The 17,882-nt window shown below is 42.6% G+C and overlaps 1 protein-coding gene across 2 annotated transcripts in view; it reads left to right on the forward strand.

Moving 5' to 3' along the window:
* The window catches only part of zgc:110158 (uncharacterized protein LOC553590 homolog), an 83,251-nt gene extending 72,378 nt beyond the window's left edge, over window positions 1-10,873 (forward strand). For both annotated transcript variants that reach the window (XM_060929494.1, XM_060929485.1), the window contains 11 exons: window positions 95-161; window positions 279-346; window positions 559-623; window positions 767-812; window positions 4,140-4,175; window positions 4,511-4,565; window positions 5,087-5,157; window positions 5,650-5,728; window positions 5,858-5,886; window positions 8,469-8,570; window positions 9,637-10,873. In XM_060929494.1, the coding sequence (XP_060785477.1) occupies window positions 95-161; window positions 279-346; window positions 559-623; window positions 767-812; window positions 4,140-4,175; window positions 4,511-4,565; window positions 5,087-5,157; window positions 5,650-5,728; window positions 5,858-5,886; window positions 8,469-8,570; window positions 9,637-9,666 (648 nt within the window). In that variant the 3' untranslated portion in view covers window positions 9,667-10,873. The remainder of the gene's footprint in view (window positions 1-94; window positions 162-278; window positions 347-558; window positions 624-766; window positions 813-4,139; window positions 4,176-4,510; window positions 4,566-5,086; window positions 5,158-5,649; window positions 5,729-5,857; window positions 5,887-8,468; window positions 8,571-9,636) is intronic.
* The last annotated feature ends 7,009 nt before the right edge of the window (window positions 10,874-17,882 follow it).

Below are 17,882 nucleotides of genomic sequence, written 5' to 3' on the forward strand. Positions count from 1 at the left end.
GTTTCATTTTTCTTATTTCCTTGTGTGTGTGTGTGTGTGTGTGTTTTTTTTTTTTTTTTTTTTTTTCTTTCCTCCCCCTTTTCTTGGCCCACAGCCTCCTGTCGGGGTTCCTGGGTCACAGCCACTCTTGCCAAACAATCTGGACCCCACCAGACCGCAAGGTATTACTCTGGATGAGCCACACATATAAACAGGACCCACAAAGTGATCGTGTTTTAAGCATTTTGTCAGATTTTAATAATCCTAAGTTTGCTTGTTTGGCTTCCCCCCCTATTCAGGACACCCCAGCATGGGCGGCCCAATGAGGATGAATCCGCCTAGAGGGATGGGCAGCATGGGTCCACAGGTGTGTCTGTGTTTGTGTGTGTGTAGACCCTGATGTCCTCTTATTTTTCAGTTCAAGCGGTACTTTATCACTCCAAAGTGATACGAAGTATGAAAGCTAGTATCTGCTTGCTTTTTATTAATGTGTACCTTAATTCATCCCAACTCTGCTCTTTCAACGATTGCTGCCAGTTTATGCGTTTTAATAAAGGATAAACCTTCACCTCTTTGTAGAACTATGGTGCAATGAGGCCACCTCCGAACTCTCTGGGTGGGCCAGGCATGCCAGGAATGAACATGTGAGTAGCAACCACAAACCTCCATCATCGTCATCGGCGTCGTTGCTTTGGGCAAAACACATGTCGGACAAGCTAGTTTATGGTGTCGGTCGACTTAGCCTTTCCTCCTCCCACTCATCCGTTTATTTATTTTTTTCTCTCAGGGGTCCAGGAGGACGGGGTCCCTGGCCGAATCCCAACACTAACTCGGTAAGTTTGACCATCCCCCGCAACCCATCTGCATTTCTACAGAACCTTTTCTGTCGTTCAAGGTGGTTCACCTTGTCTCATGAACCAAAGTGAAGGATGCAATCAAGTCGAGTAAAACAAACTTGAGTGATTTTCTTCAAATGAATCAAAGTGATTCACTTCATCTTCGAGTCTAGTAAAAACAAAGTTCAAAGTGATTCTTCATCTTGGAGTCTAGTAAAAACAAAGTTTCAAGCGATTCAATTCATCAAGTGAACCAGAGCGTTTTACTAGACTTCCTGAAGTGAATCAAAGTGATTTTCATTTCATCACGTATACCAGTCTTTCGCGTCATTAAGTTTAATAAAACGGTTCAGTGATTTCGTGTCGTTAAGCGAACCGAAGTGCACCATGTCAAGTGACTCGTATCCTCAAACCGACAAAAGCGATTCACATCATCAGGCGGACTAAAATGATGCACATGATCTGGTGAACTAAGGTCGTCATGCTATTGAGTGACGTGCACCATCTTGTCTTGTAACATAAATCCTATCCAATGATCGATGACTTGCAACCACGCGATCAGAATGTGCTACGTCGTGAGCGTCCGCCATGATGGTAGATATACAAAGCAACCAGGAAACGCGTCTAAACAATGCTGAATTTTCTCAGTATTGCCACGGTTTGAACGGGTGAATGAAGACGAGACGCTCCTATCTGGTTCGGCTGCTGAAGAATCAAGCCTGACCTTGGATGAAGCATAGCCCATGTTCTGAGTGGGCGCCCAGTCTGGATTGTTTCTATCGTATAATTTTGTTGGCGCTCCTAGAAGCGAAATGGTAACGCGTTAAAATTATAACAACGACCGAGTGAACCACGACAAGAGAGAGCGCTCATTTTATAGCAAAATTCTAGCAACACGAAATAAGATTCTTCCATGATATTATCGAGAAAGCTTTTGAATCTCGCCTGAGATAAAATGATTACTGCAAACACGAGCTGTTTTGGTTTTAGCCTCTGTTAGATCAGCCCTGCCGATGCTGTTCAGCCGCGCTCGTCTCCTGTCCGTACTAAGCCTCAGAGTTTCCTCGCCCTCTTTCCGAATCACGGACGGAATTCTAAAAAAGTGACATGAATGTCATGGCAATATTTGCACAAGTTTCTTTGGGTTTTCTGAAATCAGTATACATACATGGTCAAAAATTTACATACAGCACACCTAATATTTGCGTAAAATGTCTCTTCGTAAGAGTCACCTTGACCAAACATTTTTTGTTTACCATGAACAAGCTTCTGGTAGAATTCTGGTTGGATATTTCAAGACTTTTCATGGTAGAACTGGTAGAGTTCAAGTAATGTATTCATTTTTTTTCTTTCTTTCTTTTTCTTCTTGCCATGGACTCGACTTATAAGCATGGTCTATATATTTTCAATAGGGTTGAAGTCAGGACTTGTTTTAAGCTTAATGTTAGCCTGCTTTATCCTCCACAACCAGCTCTGATGCGTGTTTGGGTTCATTGTCCTGTTGTAACCCCCAGTCATGTTCAAGTTTTCAGTAGTTTGAGGTTAGGTTGAAGAATTCTGAGGTATTATTCCATCCACTTTGTACAATGAACCAGTTCCACTGGCAGTAAAACAGCCCCAGAGCATGATGATCCTACCACCACCACTACCTGGTACAGTGTCTCTCTGTACATGGTGGTCATTGTGGCCAAACAACTCAATATCTGTTTCATCTGACCATACAGCTATCCTCCAGAAGGCTTTTTTTTCCTCTTTCTGTGTGTTCAGCTTCAAACTTTAGTTAAGCTTGAAGGTGCCAATTTTAGAGCGGGGGGTTATTTCTTGGATAGCAACCTCTTAGTCCATGGTGATCTAAAACTCACTGACCTGTAGACAGTGATCCATCAGCTTCCAGGGCTGTGCCATGGTGGTTCCCAGGTTGTTCCTGAGCATCCGAACAAAGTTCCTTTCAGCTGAGGGTGACAGTTTGGGTTTTCTTGAAGCAAAGTGGCTTGGCAAAGTGACTACACCTCACAATAACTTGCATGCATTTTGTTTGAACTGATCTTGGGATCTGCAGTTGTTTAGAAATGGCTCCAAGAGACATTCCGGAGTTGTGCACATCTGCGATCCTCTTTCTCAGATCTGCACCGAGCTCCTTGGACTTTCCCATTTTACTGTGTGTTGGTCAATCCAATGAGCGCTGCAAACAAACCCTTTTTATGAAGGCACAGAGAAGCTACCAGCTGTAGTCAATCATGGTCACTAACAAGAAGTTACGAGACCTCGGCCTTGGCAAGATAAGAGACGTTTTGGAAGTTTCAGCACCTCTGAATAAATAATCTAAGTGAGTGTATGTAAATTTTTCCACTCTGTTGCAGAAAATTGTGCACCAGATTCTAGGTGTGCCCCCCCCGTGGCGTTCTGAACAGTTCAGAGAAACCATTGAAAGCCCAAAAAAGCCATGACATTCATGTCACTGTACGTAAACTTTTGACCACAACTGAAAAGAATGCTTAAAGCAGTGGGAAAACAAATGGCCCTTTTCCACTACCCTTTTTCAGCTCACTTCAGCCCGACACGGCTCGCGTTTCGACTACCTCAGAGCAGCACGACTCAGCTTGCTTCAGCCCTACTCAGCACCCAAAACTCGCACGGTTTTGGAGTAGGGCTGAAGCGAGCCAAACCGAGCCGAGTGGGGCTAGGGGCGTGAGGAGACACTCCCCTGTGCACTGATTGGTGAGGAGGAGTGTCCTCACATGCCCACACACGCCCCGCGAGCACGCTGGGATCTGTAAATACCGTAAACCCAGAAGAAGAAGAATTGCGAGAATTTCTGAAGCCTTATGCGCCTCCCCTCATCTATACGCTCTTGCCAGTATCTGTTGGCGTTGTCGGTGACAACAAGCCACAGCACCAAGACCAGCAGCACTAACGACTCCATGTCCTCCATGTTTATTGTTTACTATCCGGGTCGTGAGACTACCGCTTAAAAGGTCACTGATGTCACTGTTTGCGCCGCCTAACGACATCACGTGACGGTCACCCACTTTCGCTAACTCCACCCAATGTGTCCACCCACTTCCAGCCAGCACGGTTCAGCGCGGTTGTAGTCGAAATGCAACTCCAACAGCCCCACTCAGCCCAACTCAGCACGGCACGGCTCAGCCCAACTCAGCCGCGTTGGTAGTGGAAAAGCGGCAAAAGAGAGTCGTGCACACATGGAATGTCGCTTGACCCCGCATTTGTATATCCACCAACATGGCCGACATCCGGGTTTCTATTTTTCTTTTGACATTAAAACTTGAGCTAATCTTTGCTTTTCCTTCTTCTCTCTACTCACAGATAGCGTACTCCTCTTCATCTCCGGGCAACTATGTGGTAAGCAACAGTCACACCACTTTGTGGGCCTATAGTACGAACGCAAGTTAATGCTTTCCTCCGGAAACAAAAAGTCTGCCTAAGCACATATTTAACTCTCTAAACATATTGATTTTTCTTGAGCAATTACAATATTCTTCTGTTTTGCTCCAGGCGTTGTATTAGGACAAGCAGAATATGTGGGCATTAATCATACTGCCATAATATCTCCCCTGTGTCTACTGCAACTTTGTTTAAAAAAAAAAAAATTCTCCTCCGGCCTTTCTGGAGCTGAGAATAGCGTTATAGAGCATTCCTAAAAATGAACGCCGTGTGTGTGCGCTTGTCTTTCTCAGGGTCCTCCAGGGGGAGGCGGTCCTCCAGGAACTCCCATCATGCCAAGTCCAGGAGGTGTGTAAAATCAACACACACACACACACACACACACACACACACATTGACCTGCTCCTGCGATCAGCCGAACCTGATAATCTCCCAGTCGCACTGAATGATGCTCAGCGCTTCCCACTCGCCCTCGGTCTCGGCAGCCAATGTCACGGCAAGGTTGCTGCACTGCCTTTGTGGTTCAGCACAGAGAGCGGAAAAACACACGCGCACGCACACACACTACATTTCCTCCCATCCCCCATTCAGAATGATGTAATCCTAACCTGCTTCCTGGGATCGGACATTATGGCCATCTTCACCGGCTTGTGAATGTTTAAAGAAGCACAGCGCGGGCATCAAGCTAAGCTTTGGCTGAGCTTCATATCGATCAGTTATTATATAAGCGAGACTATATTAGGTGGAATTGACCTGTGGGATGAGTTCGTAGATGCATTTGCAGTTTCATTTGTTTGTATCTTTTTTTTTTTTTCTTTTCCCCTCCAAAAAAAAACCCAACTGAGCTTTGTCTTGTCTGTCTTCTGCAGATTCAACGAACTCGAGCGAAAACATTTACACAATGATGAACCCCATCGGCCCTGGAGGCAACAGACCCAACGTGAGTGCTCTCGCTAAAACTGTGGACTGGATTTAAAAAAAAAAAAAAACTTTTCTTAACGAGTTAATGAGCACTAGAACGCTCCAGGACATTTCCGAATAGAGGACTGGCATCGATCTCGACCCAGTTCTGGTATAAACTCACCTTCATGAGCACTTTTGCTGTTACGGTGTTGCGTGAATACTAAAGGTTCAAAAATGGTTGATATTCATCGATTATGATGTTCGCAATCTGACCATGAAAGTAAGCTGGAGCAGCAGGAAAGACCTCACGGCCCAACAGGCACTCAGTGGTCCTTATAACGATGGAAGGATACTTTGGATTAATTTCCACGCTTTTAGCTTGAAGCGTTTGATCAGCTGAGCTTGATTTGAATTTAATTTCCCCTCACGCGCTAATGAAGCCGTCTACTACTTCTCCTCCTGTCACGTTTTAAAATGTTCCAGCTGTAGCAGGTGGCCGCTGCTTAAACGTACGTTTGTGTGTTCGCAGTTCCCGATGGGCCCGGGCCCTGACGGTCCGATGGGAGGAATGGGCTCCATGGAGCCTCATCATATGAACGGATCATTAGGTGAGCACGCGACCATGGCATCATCCAGCACGTCAAACATTCATTCGCTGTATTAAAGCGCCCCCTGTTGGTTGTGTCATGTCTCTCTCTCTCTCTCTCTCAACTTCTTTTTTTTTTTGTGATTTGTAGGGTCCGGTGACATGGATGGGTTGCCAAAGGTGAATAACTTCAAGCTTTCGTTAACATGTCTATCACTTGCCTACAATCCGTCATGCGGTAGTGTAAATTATTTTTCATACACACTGATCAGCCGAGACAAACCATCAGCAGGGAGGACGGTTCGAGTCCCGCTCGTTATCTTGTATCGAGCAGCTCACACGATGGAAGCATGAGGTTGTTTTTTTTTTTGGGGGGGGGGGGGGGGGTGTAATTAAATGTTCTGAAATGATATTGGCAACTCAAATTGCTGAGAGTCGGAAGGAAGGAAGGAAGAAAGAAATTAAATTTTTGTTTGTGAACCCTTTCGAATTTTCTATATTTCTGCATAAATGTGACATAAAACATCATCAGATTTTCACACAAGTCCTAAAAGTAGATAAAGAGAACCCAGTTAAACAAATGAGACAAAAATATTATACTTGGTCATTTATTTATTGAGGAAAATGATCCAATATTACATATCTGTGAGTGGCAAAAGTATGTGAACCTCTAGGATTAGCAGTTAATTTGAAGGTGAAATTAGAGTCAGGTGTTTTCAATCAATGGGATGACAATCAGGTGTGAGTGGGCACCCTGTTTTATTTAAAGAACAGGGATCTATCAAAGTCTGATCTTCACAACACATGTTTGTGGAAGTGTATCGTGGCATGAACAAAGGAGATTTCTGAGGACCTCAGAAAAAGCGTTGTTGATGCTCATCAGACTGGAAAAGGTTACAAAACCATCTCAAAAGAGTTTGGACTCCACCAATCCACAGTCAGACAGATTGTGTACAAATGGAGGAAATTCAAGACCATTGTTACCCTCCCCAGGAGTGGTCAACCAACAAAGATCACTCCAAGAGCAAGGCATGTAATAGTCAGCAAGGTCACAAAGGACCCCAGGATAACTTCTAAGCAACTGAAGGCCTCTCTCACATTGGCTAATGTTAATGTTCATGAGTCCACCATCAGGAGAACACTGAACAATGGTGTGCATGGCAGGGTTGCAAGGAGAAAGCCACTGCTCTCCAAAAAGAACATTTGCTGTTTGTCTGCAGTTTGCTAAAGATCATGTGGACAAGCCAGAAGGCTATTGGAAAAATGTTTCGTGGATGGATGAGACCAAAATAGAACTTTTTGGTTTAAATGAGAAGCGTTACGTTTGGAGAAAGGAAAACACTGCATTCCAGCATAAGAACCTTATCCCATCTGTGAAACATGGTGGTGGTAGTATCATGGTCTGGGCCTGTTTTGCTGCATCTGGGCCAGGACAGCTTGCCATCATTGATGGAACAATGAATTCTGAATTATACCAGTGAATTCTAAAGGAAAATGTCAGAACATCTGTCCATGAACTGAATCTCAAGAGAAGGTGGGTCATGCAGCAAGACAACGACCCTAAGCACACAAGTTGTTCTACCAAAGAATGGTTGAAGAATAATAAAGTTAATGTTTTTGGAATAGCCAAGTCAAAGTCCTGACCTTAATCCAAACAAAATGTTGTGGAAAGACCTGAAGTGAGCAGTTCATGTGAGGAAACCCACCATCATCCCAGAGTTGAAGCTGTTGTGTATGGAGGAATGGGCTAAAGTTCCTTCAAGCCGGTGTGCAGGACTGATCAACAGTTACCGCAAACGTTTAGTTGCAGTTATTGCTGCACAAGGGGGTCACACCAGATACTGAAAGCAAAGGTTCACATACTTTTGCCACTCACAGTTATGTAATATTGGATCATTTTCCTCAATAAATAAATGGCCAAGTATAATATTTTTGTCTCATTTGTTTAACTGGGTTCTCTTTATCTATTTGTAGGACTTGTGTGAAAATCTGACGATGTTTTAGGTCATATTTATGCAGAAATATAGAAAATTCTAAAGGGTTCACAAACTTTCAAGCACCACTGTATATAAACAACGATTACCAGTAAAGGAAGGAAGGACACAAAGAAAGGAAAAGTAAGCAAAGGGAAAAATAATATTTATTTATTTATTTATTTATTTTATTAAATGGTGCACGTCAATCGCAAGAAAAAGAAGGAAAGAAAGAACGTTTTGTTTTATAGGTTATATATTATCCATGAGTGTCTAGGCAACTCGATTGCTGGGAGCGACAGAGGAAGAAAGGAGGAATTAGGATGAAAGGAACCGAGTTTCTCTTTTTAAAAATATTGTTAAATACGACTGTATTCGTAACCAGGTGCTGGGAGGAAAGAAGAAAGAGAATGGGGGGGGAATGAAAGAAAAAAAATCTACAAAATAATTCATTAAACTGAAAGGAAAAAGAAAGTATACTTGTGTGCCTGTATAGTCTAAAGAAGTTTTTTTTTTTTTTTTTTAATAAAGATGATTGAATATATTGGCGATTGTTAGAAGGAAGAAAGGAGGGAAAAGAAAGACCAGATACGCTCACGACTCTAAATTGGCACAAGGAAAGAAGAATCGTTATTGATGTTATGAAATGGAGTAGATTGGCGCTCCCGTTTAAATTGCCCCAGGTGTAAAGGAGCGAGTGATGCACCGTGACCCCGACACGCTTGTTAACACAATGGTAACATGCTGCATTTATTTGTTTATTTATCTATAAGTCCTTCCCTCCCACAGAACTCACCCAGCAACATGGCAGGCATGAATAACCCGCCGGGCACACCGCGAGACGATGGCGAGATGGGCGGCAACTTCCTAAACCCGTTCCAAAGCGAAAGTGTGAGTAGCTGGTGGGGGGGGGGGGACAAAGGATAAAACCAGATCAGTGACTTTTGTCAGCGTTAGGCCAAAAAAGAAAAAAATAGTGTGTTTCCGGTAACATGAAATACTAAAATAAGGTCGGTAGGTAGGAAATTTTTTTTTTTTTCTTAATTTTTTTTTATTTTGTTCGAAAAAATTAACACAGGTAAACATCTTACAAAATAGTATTTTGGCACAGAATCCTTTATACCACACATCATAATAAAATAAGTGTTTTAAATCTTTAAACGAATAAAAAAAAATATCGCGAGAGTTCGAGTTATGATCTACGGAAGCGATATTTCATGATATTTTCATGTAATAACGTGAAAACACCTCATCAAGAAATAACGTGAAAATAACGTCCTAGGCTAGGCTACTTCCATTAAAAGCAGACGGCCTAGCCTAGCCTACTGTAGAACTTGGGTCGAGCAAAAACACCGAGCAAAAACATGGCTGAATCCTGAATGACTCCTATTTGTATAAATAGGGGACTACATAGGCGGCAAAACGTAGTGTTTTTCCCTGCCATGGAAGTGCACTTGTATACTGAAAAGGAAGCAATTTGCATTACAGCTGTGAACGAGGATTCAAAATGGCGGCTCGGCTCAGTTTTCCTTCCTCCTTCAGTATACAAGTGCGCTTCCATGTTTATGCAGGAGGGCTGATAGAAGTGGCGAAACATTTTACTTTTTATCGTTTCTTTCACAACTTGAATGCGTTGAAACAAAAAATTATGACAAACTAACGCCGCTTACACTAAAATATCGAGGGAAATTTGTAATAAAAACTTTACGGTCGGCAATTTCGACGCGGAAATTCTCGATCGGTCGGTTTACCGGAAACACACTATTTTTTTTTTTTTATTTGGCCTTATGATTTTAAAAATGGCTCGCCTTGTGATGGAGCAGCATTTCCTGACACGCGTTTGGTTTTTGCCTCAATGCAAACCCGAGCCTGTATTTTCCTGAACTAATAATACCATGACCGTTATTCGTCTTCTCACGTAATTTTTTTCCCCCCTGCTCCCTTTTTCTCGTTCCAGTATTCACCCAACATGACGATGAGCGTGTGATTTTATTTTTTCCTTTATATTTTTCTTTTTCCTCCCGTCCTCTCTCTTCCTCTCCCCTCTCTCTTTTTTTTATTATAATAATAATAATAATAATAATAATTATTATTATTATTGTTTATTTTCCTTACCCCGCACTCTTTTTGACACCACACCACACCCCAGACATGCCTCACGGAGCTTTGGGCCGTGCCGGGCCGTGCAGCCTCGCGGGACTTGCGCCAAAATGGCCGCCGGCGACAGGAAGCAGCCCCCCGAGCCACAGGAAGAGCCTGCTGACTGTCTTGCTCTGCCTTCCTCTCTGGCTCAGGACATTTGAAAGCAGGGGCTTTAAGAAGACACACAGATGGACTGGACAGTACAGGAACGCGCGTCCTTGGCTCAGCTCTTTTTAACTCCATCATCATCATCATCATCATCATCTCTTCTAAGTGTTTTTTTTTTTTTTTTTTCCCCTTACTCCTTATTATTGTGCTAGATTTCACTCTGGGACACGTGATCCCTTTTTTTTTTTTTTTTCCCCCCCTCCCCTCCATTTTAACGTGTACATTTTTAAACACTCATGAAGATGTGACGGGCTATGAACGTTCCCATTATTTCTGTGTATGTATTGTATTATTAATAATTATTGTTCTTTTTTTTTGTATTAATATTGTAATGATTGATTGAGTTTTTTTTTTTTCTCCGAAGGGCACATGTATCTCAGTAACCATCAAATCGTCAGAGTAAGCACATATTCACCATACCCAGTGGAAACTTTGATTTATTATTATTATTATTATTATTATTATTATTATTTTGTGAATTAGTCTGTTTTTTATTTTAATGTTTTTTCGGGAAATTTTGAGCTTGGGATTATTATTATTATTATTTTATTTTATTATTATTATTTTTTTCTTCCTCATGGCTTTTGCGTGACGTTTTTATTCCCCTTTACACAATGTAGCCATTTGACCCAAAGCTCCACAACCAGGCGTAGAGCGTTTATATTAGTAAACTTCACTCCATGATTGAGCTCTTTGCTGTTGCTGTGTTATTATGCTCTCTGTCCAGCAAGTACAGTTCGAAAGCCAACAGCGTTTTGTGCCGCATGTCATCATTTCACTCGTCGGTGAAGACGGGGGGGGGGGGACAAGAATCATTTCCTCTTGTAGTCGAAAAACCCTGTTTTTTTCTGTTTTAAATTGTGGTACTAAATATTCTCAGCTTGGCTCATGTTTTTTTTTTTTTTTTTTTTTATAAATTTATTTTCCTGCCTCCCCACCCTCCTTCACATGTGTATGTCTTGCAACACGCAGCTTGCTTCAGGACATTGTAAACATGTAAATAACGCCAGTCGAAAGATACCTCCTGCTGAATCGAGCCCTGTGCCGCCTGCATGTTCCTGAAACAGGGCGGAGGGGGAACAACCGTCCGTCGAGACACGCTCCCGTGCGTTCTCGTTTCCCACGGAAAAGGCGTCGGCTTCTCAAACACCTTTCTTCTTCAGCACACCGGGTGACGTGAAGCACCACGTCGAATTCTGTTCCCACGTAACCGCGCACCAAGACGAGTCGGAAAGAAGCCTCGTCTTGAACCCTGGGCGAACGCTGCTTGTTGGGCTTTTTGGAAACGGCACGGAGACGTTCCCGATGGAGCTTCGCACCATGAGATTATGAAAGCCGAGACGGTGTCTCAGTGGAGTCCTACAACACGGAGGTTCATCTTTAACTTCCATAGCAGCCTACGGAGCAGGATTCACCAGTGGGTTTTTTTTTTTGGTTAAAATATATATATTTTGTTGAACTGTGGTTTTTTTTTTTTTTGTTTGGGGGGCTCCATTCTGGATGTTTCCCCATCAGCCACTGCTATTTAATTTGTGAACTAATTAAGGGTTTCCAAATGCTAACCTGCCTCCCACACTCTAATCCCACCACACCGCCGTGTACACGATGTCACTCTCTTCTTCCTTTCTCTATCCTTTGCTTCTTGTAAATACTGTAAAATGCATTTTGATATCATTGACATGTTTTTTGATATTCCAGTCCCGACAAATGAACACAGCACTGGAGGGGGACGGGGGGGAAGTGTAAAGAAAACAACCTTTCAAGCTGAAGCTCTGTTCCCGCTGAGGGAGGGAGGGGGGGGACAAACAAAAACCGCAAGAAGCTTTTCGACGATCGGTGAAAAGGAAAGAACGCGTCCTATTGCACTGATTGATTAATCCACAGGTTAAATGAATGACGAGGCAGTTCTGTAGCAGTCCTAACACACTCCTTCTGTTTTAAAACTTGACCGAGTGCTCAGGATCCCTTTTTTGGCTTTCACGTGCCCCAGACAGACAGGCGGAGACGGGCAGGGCGGCCACTTGTGTCCTTTTCTAGAAAAATGAGAACGTTTCAAGGCTCAAATCAGAAATGTCAAGGGACCAGAGATACAAGCAGACTTTGTGATGAAGGGTTTTTATCTATTTAAAATAAAAAATGTGTAAAAAAAAATTAAAAAAAAAAATTTAAGACGTGATGGGGGGGGGAGGCATTTCTTCTGTGTCAAAAGATTTTCTAGGGTCAGATCCCAAAGTGGACACTACTCGGGGTGTGATGTACATTTTTTTTACCCCCATGTAGTTGTTTGTTTGTGCACTTACCTAGGGAGTAGGGAGCAGTTTGGGATTCAGCCATTGTCTTCGCCCTGTTTGCCATCTAAAGTCTGTCCCATTGACCATTTCTGTACTACTGTTGTGACGCTGTATAATAATGTAACATTAAGGAGAAACGGAAGGGAGCTTCGTCGTTCCTCGGTTCTTTTTTTTCCCCGAGAAACGGAACAAGCAGTATTGAGTATGAAGCAGCGACCTCCTTCGATTTTTGCTTTGGATTTCACATTAGACTAGACTGGCTCCTTGTCTTCTAGGGACTTTTTCTGTGTCTCGTGTAGTTAATGTTTCTTTCTATTGTAAAAAATTTCTTTAGACTGAAAAGGAAAAAAAAAAGTCGTTTACCTAAAAAAAAAAAGGAAAAAAAATGCATCAATAATAAATGTAATTCTTTTCTTTTTTTTTCCATGGAGTCGTCACTTATTTTTGCTCGTGTCCCTTCGTTGTAGATACAAATTTAAGACTAATAAAAAAATAACGTAATCCCTTTTACCAAGGCCTCCTGCTTCGCCTGCTTTTTGTTCATTAAACAAGTTGCATTCTTGCCTTTTCTTTGTCTTAAAAATCTGTCATCGAAATCATTCTAACATTTGGATAAAACGTAAATCTTTAACTTCACTGACAGACTGTGTGACACATAGTATTTTCAGCATTCTTACATCAACCTTGTCTTGTTTAAATCCTGCTTAGTATCTTAACGTACTTTTAAAGATCGTTCCAAAACGAACTTTTCTCCAATTGGATTTATTCCTCTTGATCAACTCGGGGTTGAGTTTCCCATCAAAGTCAACTTCACAACCACTCCAACAGAGGTGACGGTTCCTTTACCCCAATGTTAACTCCGCACCCCTTCACTAGGAAGTCGTGGATGTCTTGCTTGTGCCACCGCGATTTGATTTGATTTGCAAAATAAAGTCAAATGCAACTGTTTTTAACTTGATATTAAAATCGCACACCAAATATTGCAATTGATTTCAAAATCCAGTTCCAAAAACTGTCTGCACTTCGGGTGGAGAGTAACCGAGCTCGACTTGGAAGCCAAATATTGACTTTAAATACTCGATCGAGGATAATCAGCTGTATAAAGTTCACGTTCATGCTTCTGAATTTTAGTTCAAGAAATATTTGCTCAATAGACAAGTCAAGCTCGTTAAAAACAGGAACTTATTATTACTATTTACTGATTTGATATTGAAGCTAGTCATATCTCCAAACTTTGAATGTGAAATTCATTTTGTAAATGAAGCGTCTGTGAAAATTCTCAATCATCCAGGTCATAGTAAACTGTAGGTACTTAAAAATAAAAAAGTACACTGCTGTACATTACAGACCCAGTAACACACTGGGGTAGAAATTGGTCCACCCTAAGGACAGAATACCCAGACACAAACAGGACAAGGTAGTGTACGCAATTCAATGCAATACACTGACCTGTACATCGGGGAAATGAAACGACCACTTCACGAGCGCATGGCTCAACACAGGAGAGCCAGTTCCTCAGGCCAGGACTCTGCAGCCTAGCTCCATCTCAATACCAAAGGACACTCGTTTCAGGACTGCAATGTACGCATTCTAGCCAGAGGAGTAAAAGAACCCATCTTCGTCAACCTGGAACGATCATCACTGAACACAGGAGGTGGTCTGAGACACCACTTATCAGCCACCTACAATGCAGTCCTTGGCACACTTCCCAGAAAACTGAATACACATCCACACCAAAACTCAGCTGACTTCAATCAGTGCGTTTACATGCACATCCAAATCGAGCTACTGTCGGTAATCGAGCTAAGGGTCCCAGCAGGGGTGCCAGAGAAATCCAATCCTACATGCACACAAGGAAATCGAGCTATTGTGTGAGGTACATTGTGCACCCGAGCCACAGGTGGCGCTACACGCCCCATCGTGTTGGTACACTTCCGGTTGTCATCATGAAGAAGAGCTATTCAAGAGTATAAACAAAGTTATCAGTTCCGTGTTCACAAGAAGAACGACGACGAGGACAGCAACATCGAGAGATGTTGTTCCTCCTGACCTCTTCTGCTGCTCGCTACTACTACTGTTGTCATGCCGACCGAGGCTGTTGTGTTTCCCGCTTGTGGTCTCGTCACTTTGGAAGGGGCAGTGCTGAAGTAAGTAGCTCGACTACGTAGCTCGATAGGGTTTACATGCACTAAGTAGCTCGGCTACAATCGCATAATCTAGGTCGCGTAGCTCGATTACGAGAAATCCAGTTCGGTTCGATTTCAGCCGAGCTAAGGTGTTTCCATGCCATTTAGAACTTCGATTTCAGTCGAGCTACGGCAGAAATTCAATTTTCTCTATGTGCATGTAAACGCACTGACTGACTCGCATGATGGCAGAAAGAGCCAACGACCCTCTAGGCTGCTAACACCGTTCACACGCGGCTTCCAGTGACCCTAACATCCTACAGGATCACGCAACGACCCATGTGACCTCAACGACTCTCCTTAGGGTTGCTTTTGGTCCACTAGAGGATAAATACTGTACGTACCTGGAACCTCCCCACCAGTCAGACAGAACTGAAGAAGCCTTTCGGATGAGAGGTGAAACGTCTTCAAGGATTTCAAACAAGCCCAGTTGTCTTTTTTAGTACCTACAGTTTTGTAAATGAAATTTTATAAATTTGACGGAAGTAGAGCAGAAATGTTCAAATTTGTAAACAACAACAAAAAAAAAACCCCAACAAATAATCTAATTTTTTATTCACTTAAAATCTGGTGGCACGGTGTTAATAAATCCCTTACGCTGAGGAATCCTGAATTCCACTGTAACTGGCATTGTACCAAAACACACACGCACAGATATTTGGGAAATGAGAGATGAATGACATTTATTGACCAACAGCCACTTAAGTTTGGAGAGAGAACTGGTGAACTACTGATGGCTGTGTAAGAGGAGATGGTGTACATTTGGTCCAAAAGAAAGGGAAAGATGGCGGTGTTTTAGCGTGTATTTATATATTTGAAACACCATAGTGTGTCTTTTTGTAACTTGACAGGACTCGACATTGGTGCACATGCACACACAGACATCCAGGTGAGTCTCAGAAGGCATCAACGATGGTGGTTACATACTGGATGTAACCTTAAGTGCTGCCATGATAGATTTTCCAGTCTTAAGTAAACAGCAGCAATGCTATTCTATAAATCTTGAGTAAAAACTATCAGAAAAAAATAATTTTCTGTGAAGTGGGTCATGTTTCTTCCTCACATACCACTTTTCCACTAAATCAGTTCCAGGGCTGGTTTGGGGCCAGTGCTGGTGCTGGTTCACAACTCGTTCAACTTGCGAACCAGCTGAGAACCAGTTTGCTTTTCCATAGCTCGGGGTGCTAAGGGAAGCCATGTCATTACGTCACTGTATATGTCAGTTACGTCGCTGCGTTTGCATAAACCTTGGCTTGAACATCGACGCAACAACAACAATAATGGATGACTTCGCGTTTGTACAGCTGCTGCTTCTGGCTTTACGGTGCTTCATTGGGATCAGAAAATGGCAGATCCAATGTGTTTGTGTTGATCGACAGGTTTTGAGTGGACAGCGATTACGTTCTAGGAGACAGGTAATAACCTTACCGACTCTTACTTACACTGAATGTGAGATGGTTATGTTAGCCTTTGCTATGAGCTAATGTTAGCCGGTGTTATGTTGGCTTTGGCGGTCTTGCTATTGTTGTTGGTCTTAACAACTCCGCCCCCCGCTGATGTAAGCGGTTCTTTCCTCTGGCCCAGCAAAGAGCTGGTGCTAGCCTGGAACCTGTTTTTCTGGCCCCAGAGCCAGTTCTTTGTCAGTGGAAACAGAAAACCCGGTTCCAAACTAAGCACTGGCCCCGAACCAGCCCTGGAACTGATTTGGTGGAAAAGGGGCAACAGTGCCACGGTCCCCGGGTTCAATCCTCAGCTTGGTGTGTGAAGTCTCTTCAAACGTTGCACTTGTATCCTTGCTTGGCTTACTCTGAGTTTTCCAGTTTCCTTCTACCATCCAAAAACGTTCCGGTAAATGGATGATGGTAAATTGACTTTTTAGAGGTGAATGGTGGTGTGTCCTATCCTGGGGGAGAATAAATGAAAACAGTAATAAAAAAAAATTCAAAAATAGACAGAGGTGGACAGTAACAAAGTACATTTACTCGAGTACTGTACTTAAGTACACTTCTTGAGTCGTCATCACGTTTTCCCTATTGGCCAAGCTTGGCCTTAGGGCACCGACTGTAGGTTGAGTCTTATATTTAGGAGTCGGTTCAGCTCCGATTTGCTTATTAGTGTTCTCCGTGCCTGGGAGACATCTGTGCCTAATATCTTCTCCACATTAGTCCAGGTCTTCTTGGATGTATTGATATCAAACAGCACCCGTTTTTGTAGTGAACTGTTTTCCATCCTGCAAACATGTCCCATGTATTTGAGAGATTGAGCAAGGTAAAAGTCCCTTATTGAGCAAGATTTGGTAATTTTCCATAGTTGCTCATTCGAGATTCGAAACGACCAGTCAAGTTCTCCATCGACTTGGGTTGCTGGATCTATCCCTTTTTTTCGCTTAGAACGGGCTGGTGTGTTTTTTCTGGAATATCCCCGTGACCATTTTCCTTAAGAAGCCATTCCAGATAGTGTCAATCTTTTGAAGTTCAGTTGAAGATAGCTCGTGAGTTTGGATACCATAGAGAAGCCGTGACCTAACACACGCCTGAAGAATTTTCATACGAGTACTTATGTAGATTTCTTTATCGGTCAGAAACTGTTTCAGCTCGTCCCATTTTTGAAACGCAGATGCTATTTGAGAATGTAGAGCAGCAGCTGACTTCTCCGTATCAGTAATTAGATGACCAAGGTACCTAAATTCCCTTACGTTTTTGATATCGATATTGTTAACAGACAGTAGGGATTTTCGGGATTTGATGGATTCATCCACCAAAGTATCTTTACTTGAGTATTTTTTTAAACTTATGACTAACTTCACTACATTTGGAAGACAAATATCGTACTTTTCACTCCACTACATTTCTGTCAGGGTCCTCGTTACTCGTTACTATGAAGCGGCTTTGAAAGTGGATGTTTTTTCCTTTTCTTTTCTAAAATGCGATTGATTTTTTCGCAGGTGACACTGAGACAGCCGATCAGTAATCACTAGGGTCACGTCACATCCATAGACTGGATAAAATCAAGTTCAGTGATTTCTCAGCAGCATTATTTGAACACGATCAGTTGATGGCAGAATGGACGGAGGCGGTTCTTCTGGGGAATGAATGCACCCATGGCTATAGCTAGAACCCATGTTTCAGTTTTCTGAAAGGATTAAAGATTTGTTTCATTTTAAACGTTTGCTTTGTTTGTCAAAAACAAACCACATCACGGCCTACAAAATCTCACCATCCGACCTGTGGAAGCATATTGAGGTATATAAACATTTTATTCCAAGAGAAAGCTTGCATCGAAGTTGTCTGTGCTTTTAGAGCTAGCGATAACATTGCAATCGCTATGCAGTCTGGTTAGTCAAATGACTTTCTATGGATTTGCCTGCCAAGTAACCATCGCCTTGTCCCCAGCTAACATTTACACATAGCTAGTTA

The sequence above is a fragment of the Neoarius graeffei genome, chromosome 1 (assembly GCF_027579695.1).
Source record: "Neoarius graeffei isolate fNeoGra1 chromosome 1, fNeoGra1.pri, whole genome shotgun sequence".
Lineage (NCBI taxonomy): Eukaryota > Metazoa > Chordata > Actinopteri > Siluriformes > Ariidae > Neoarius > Neoarius graeffei.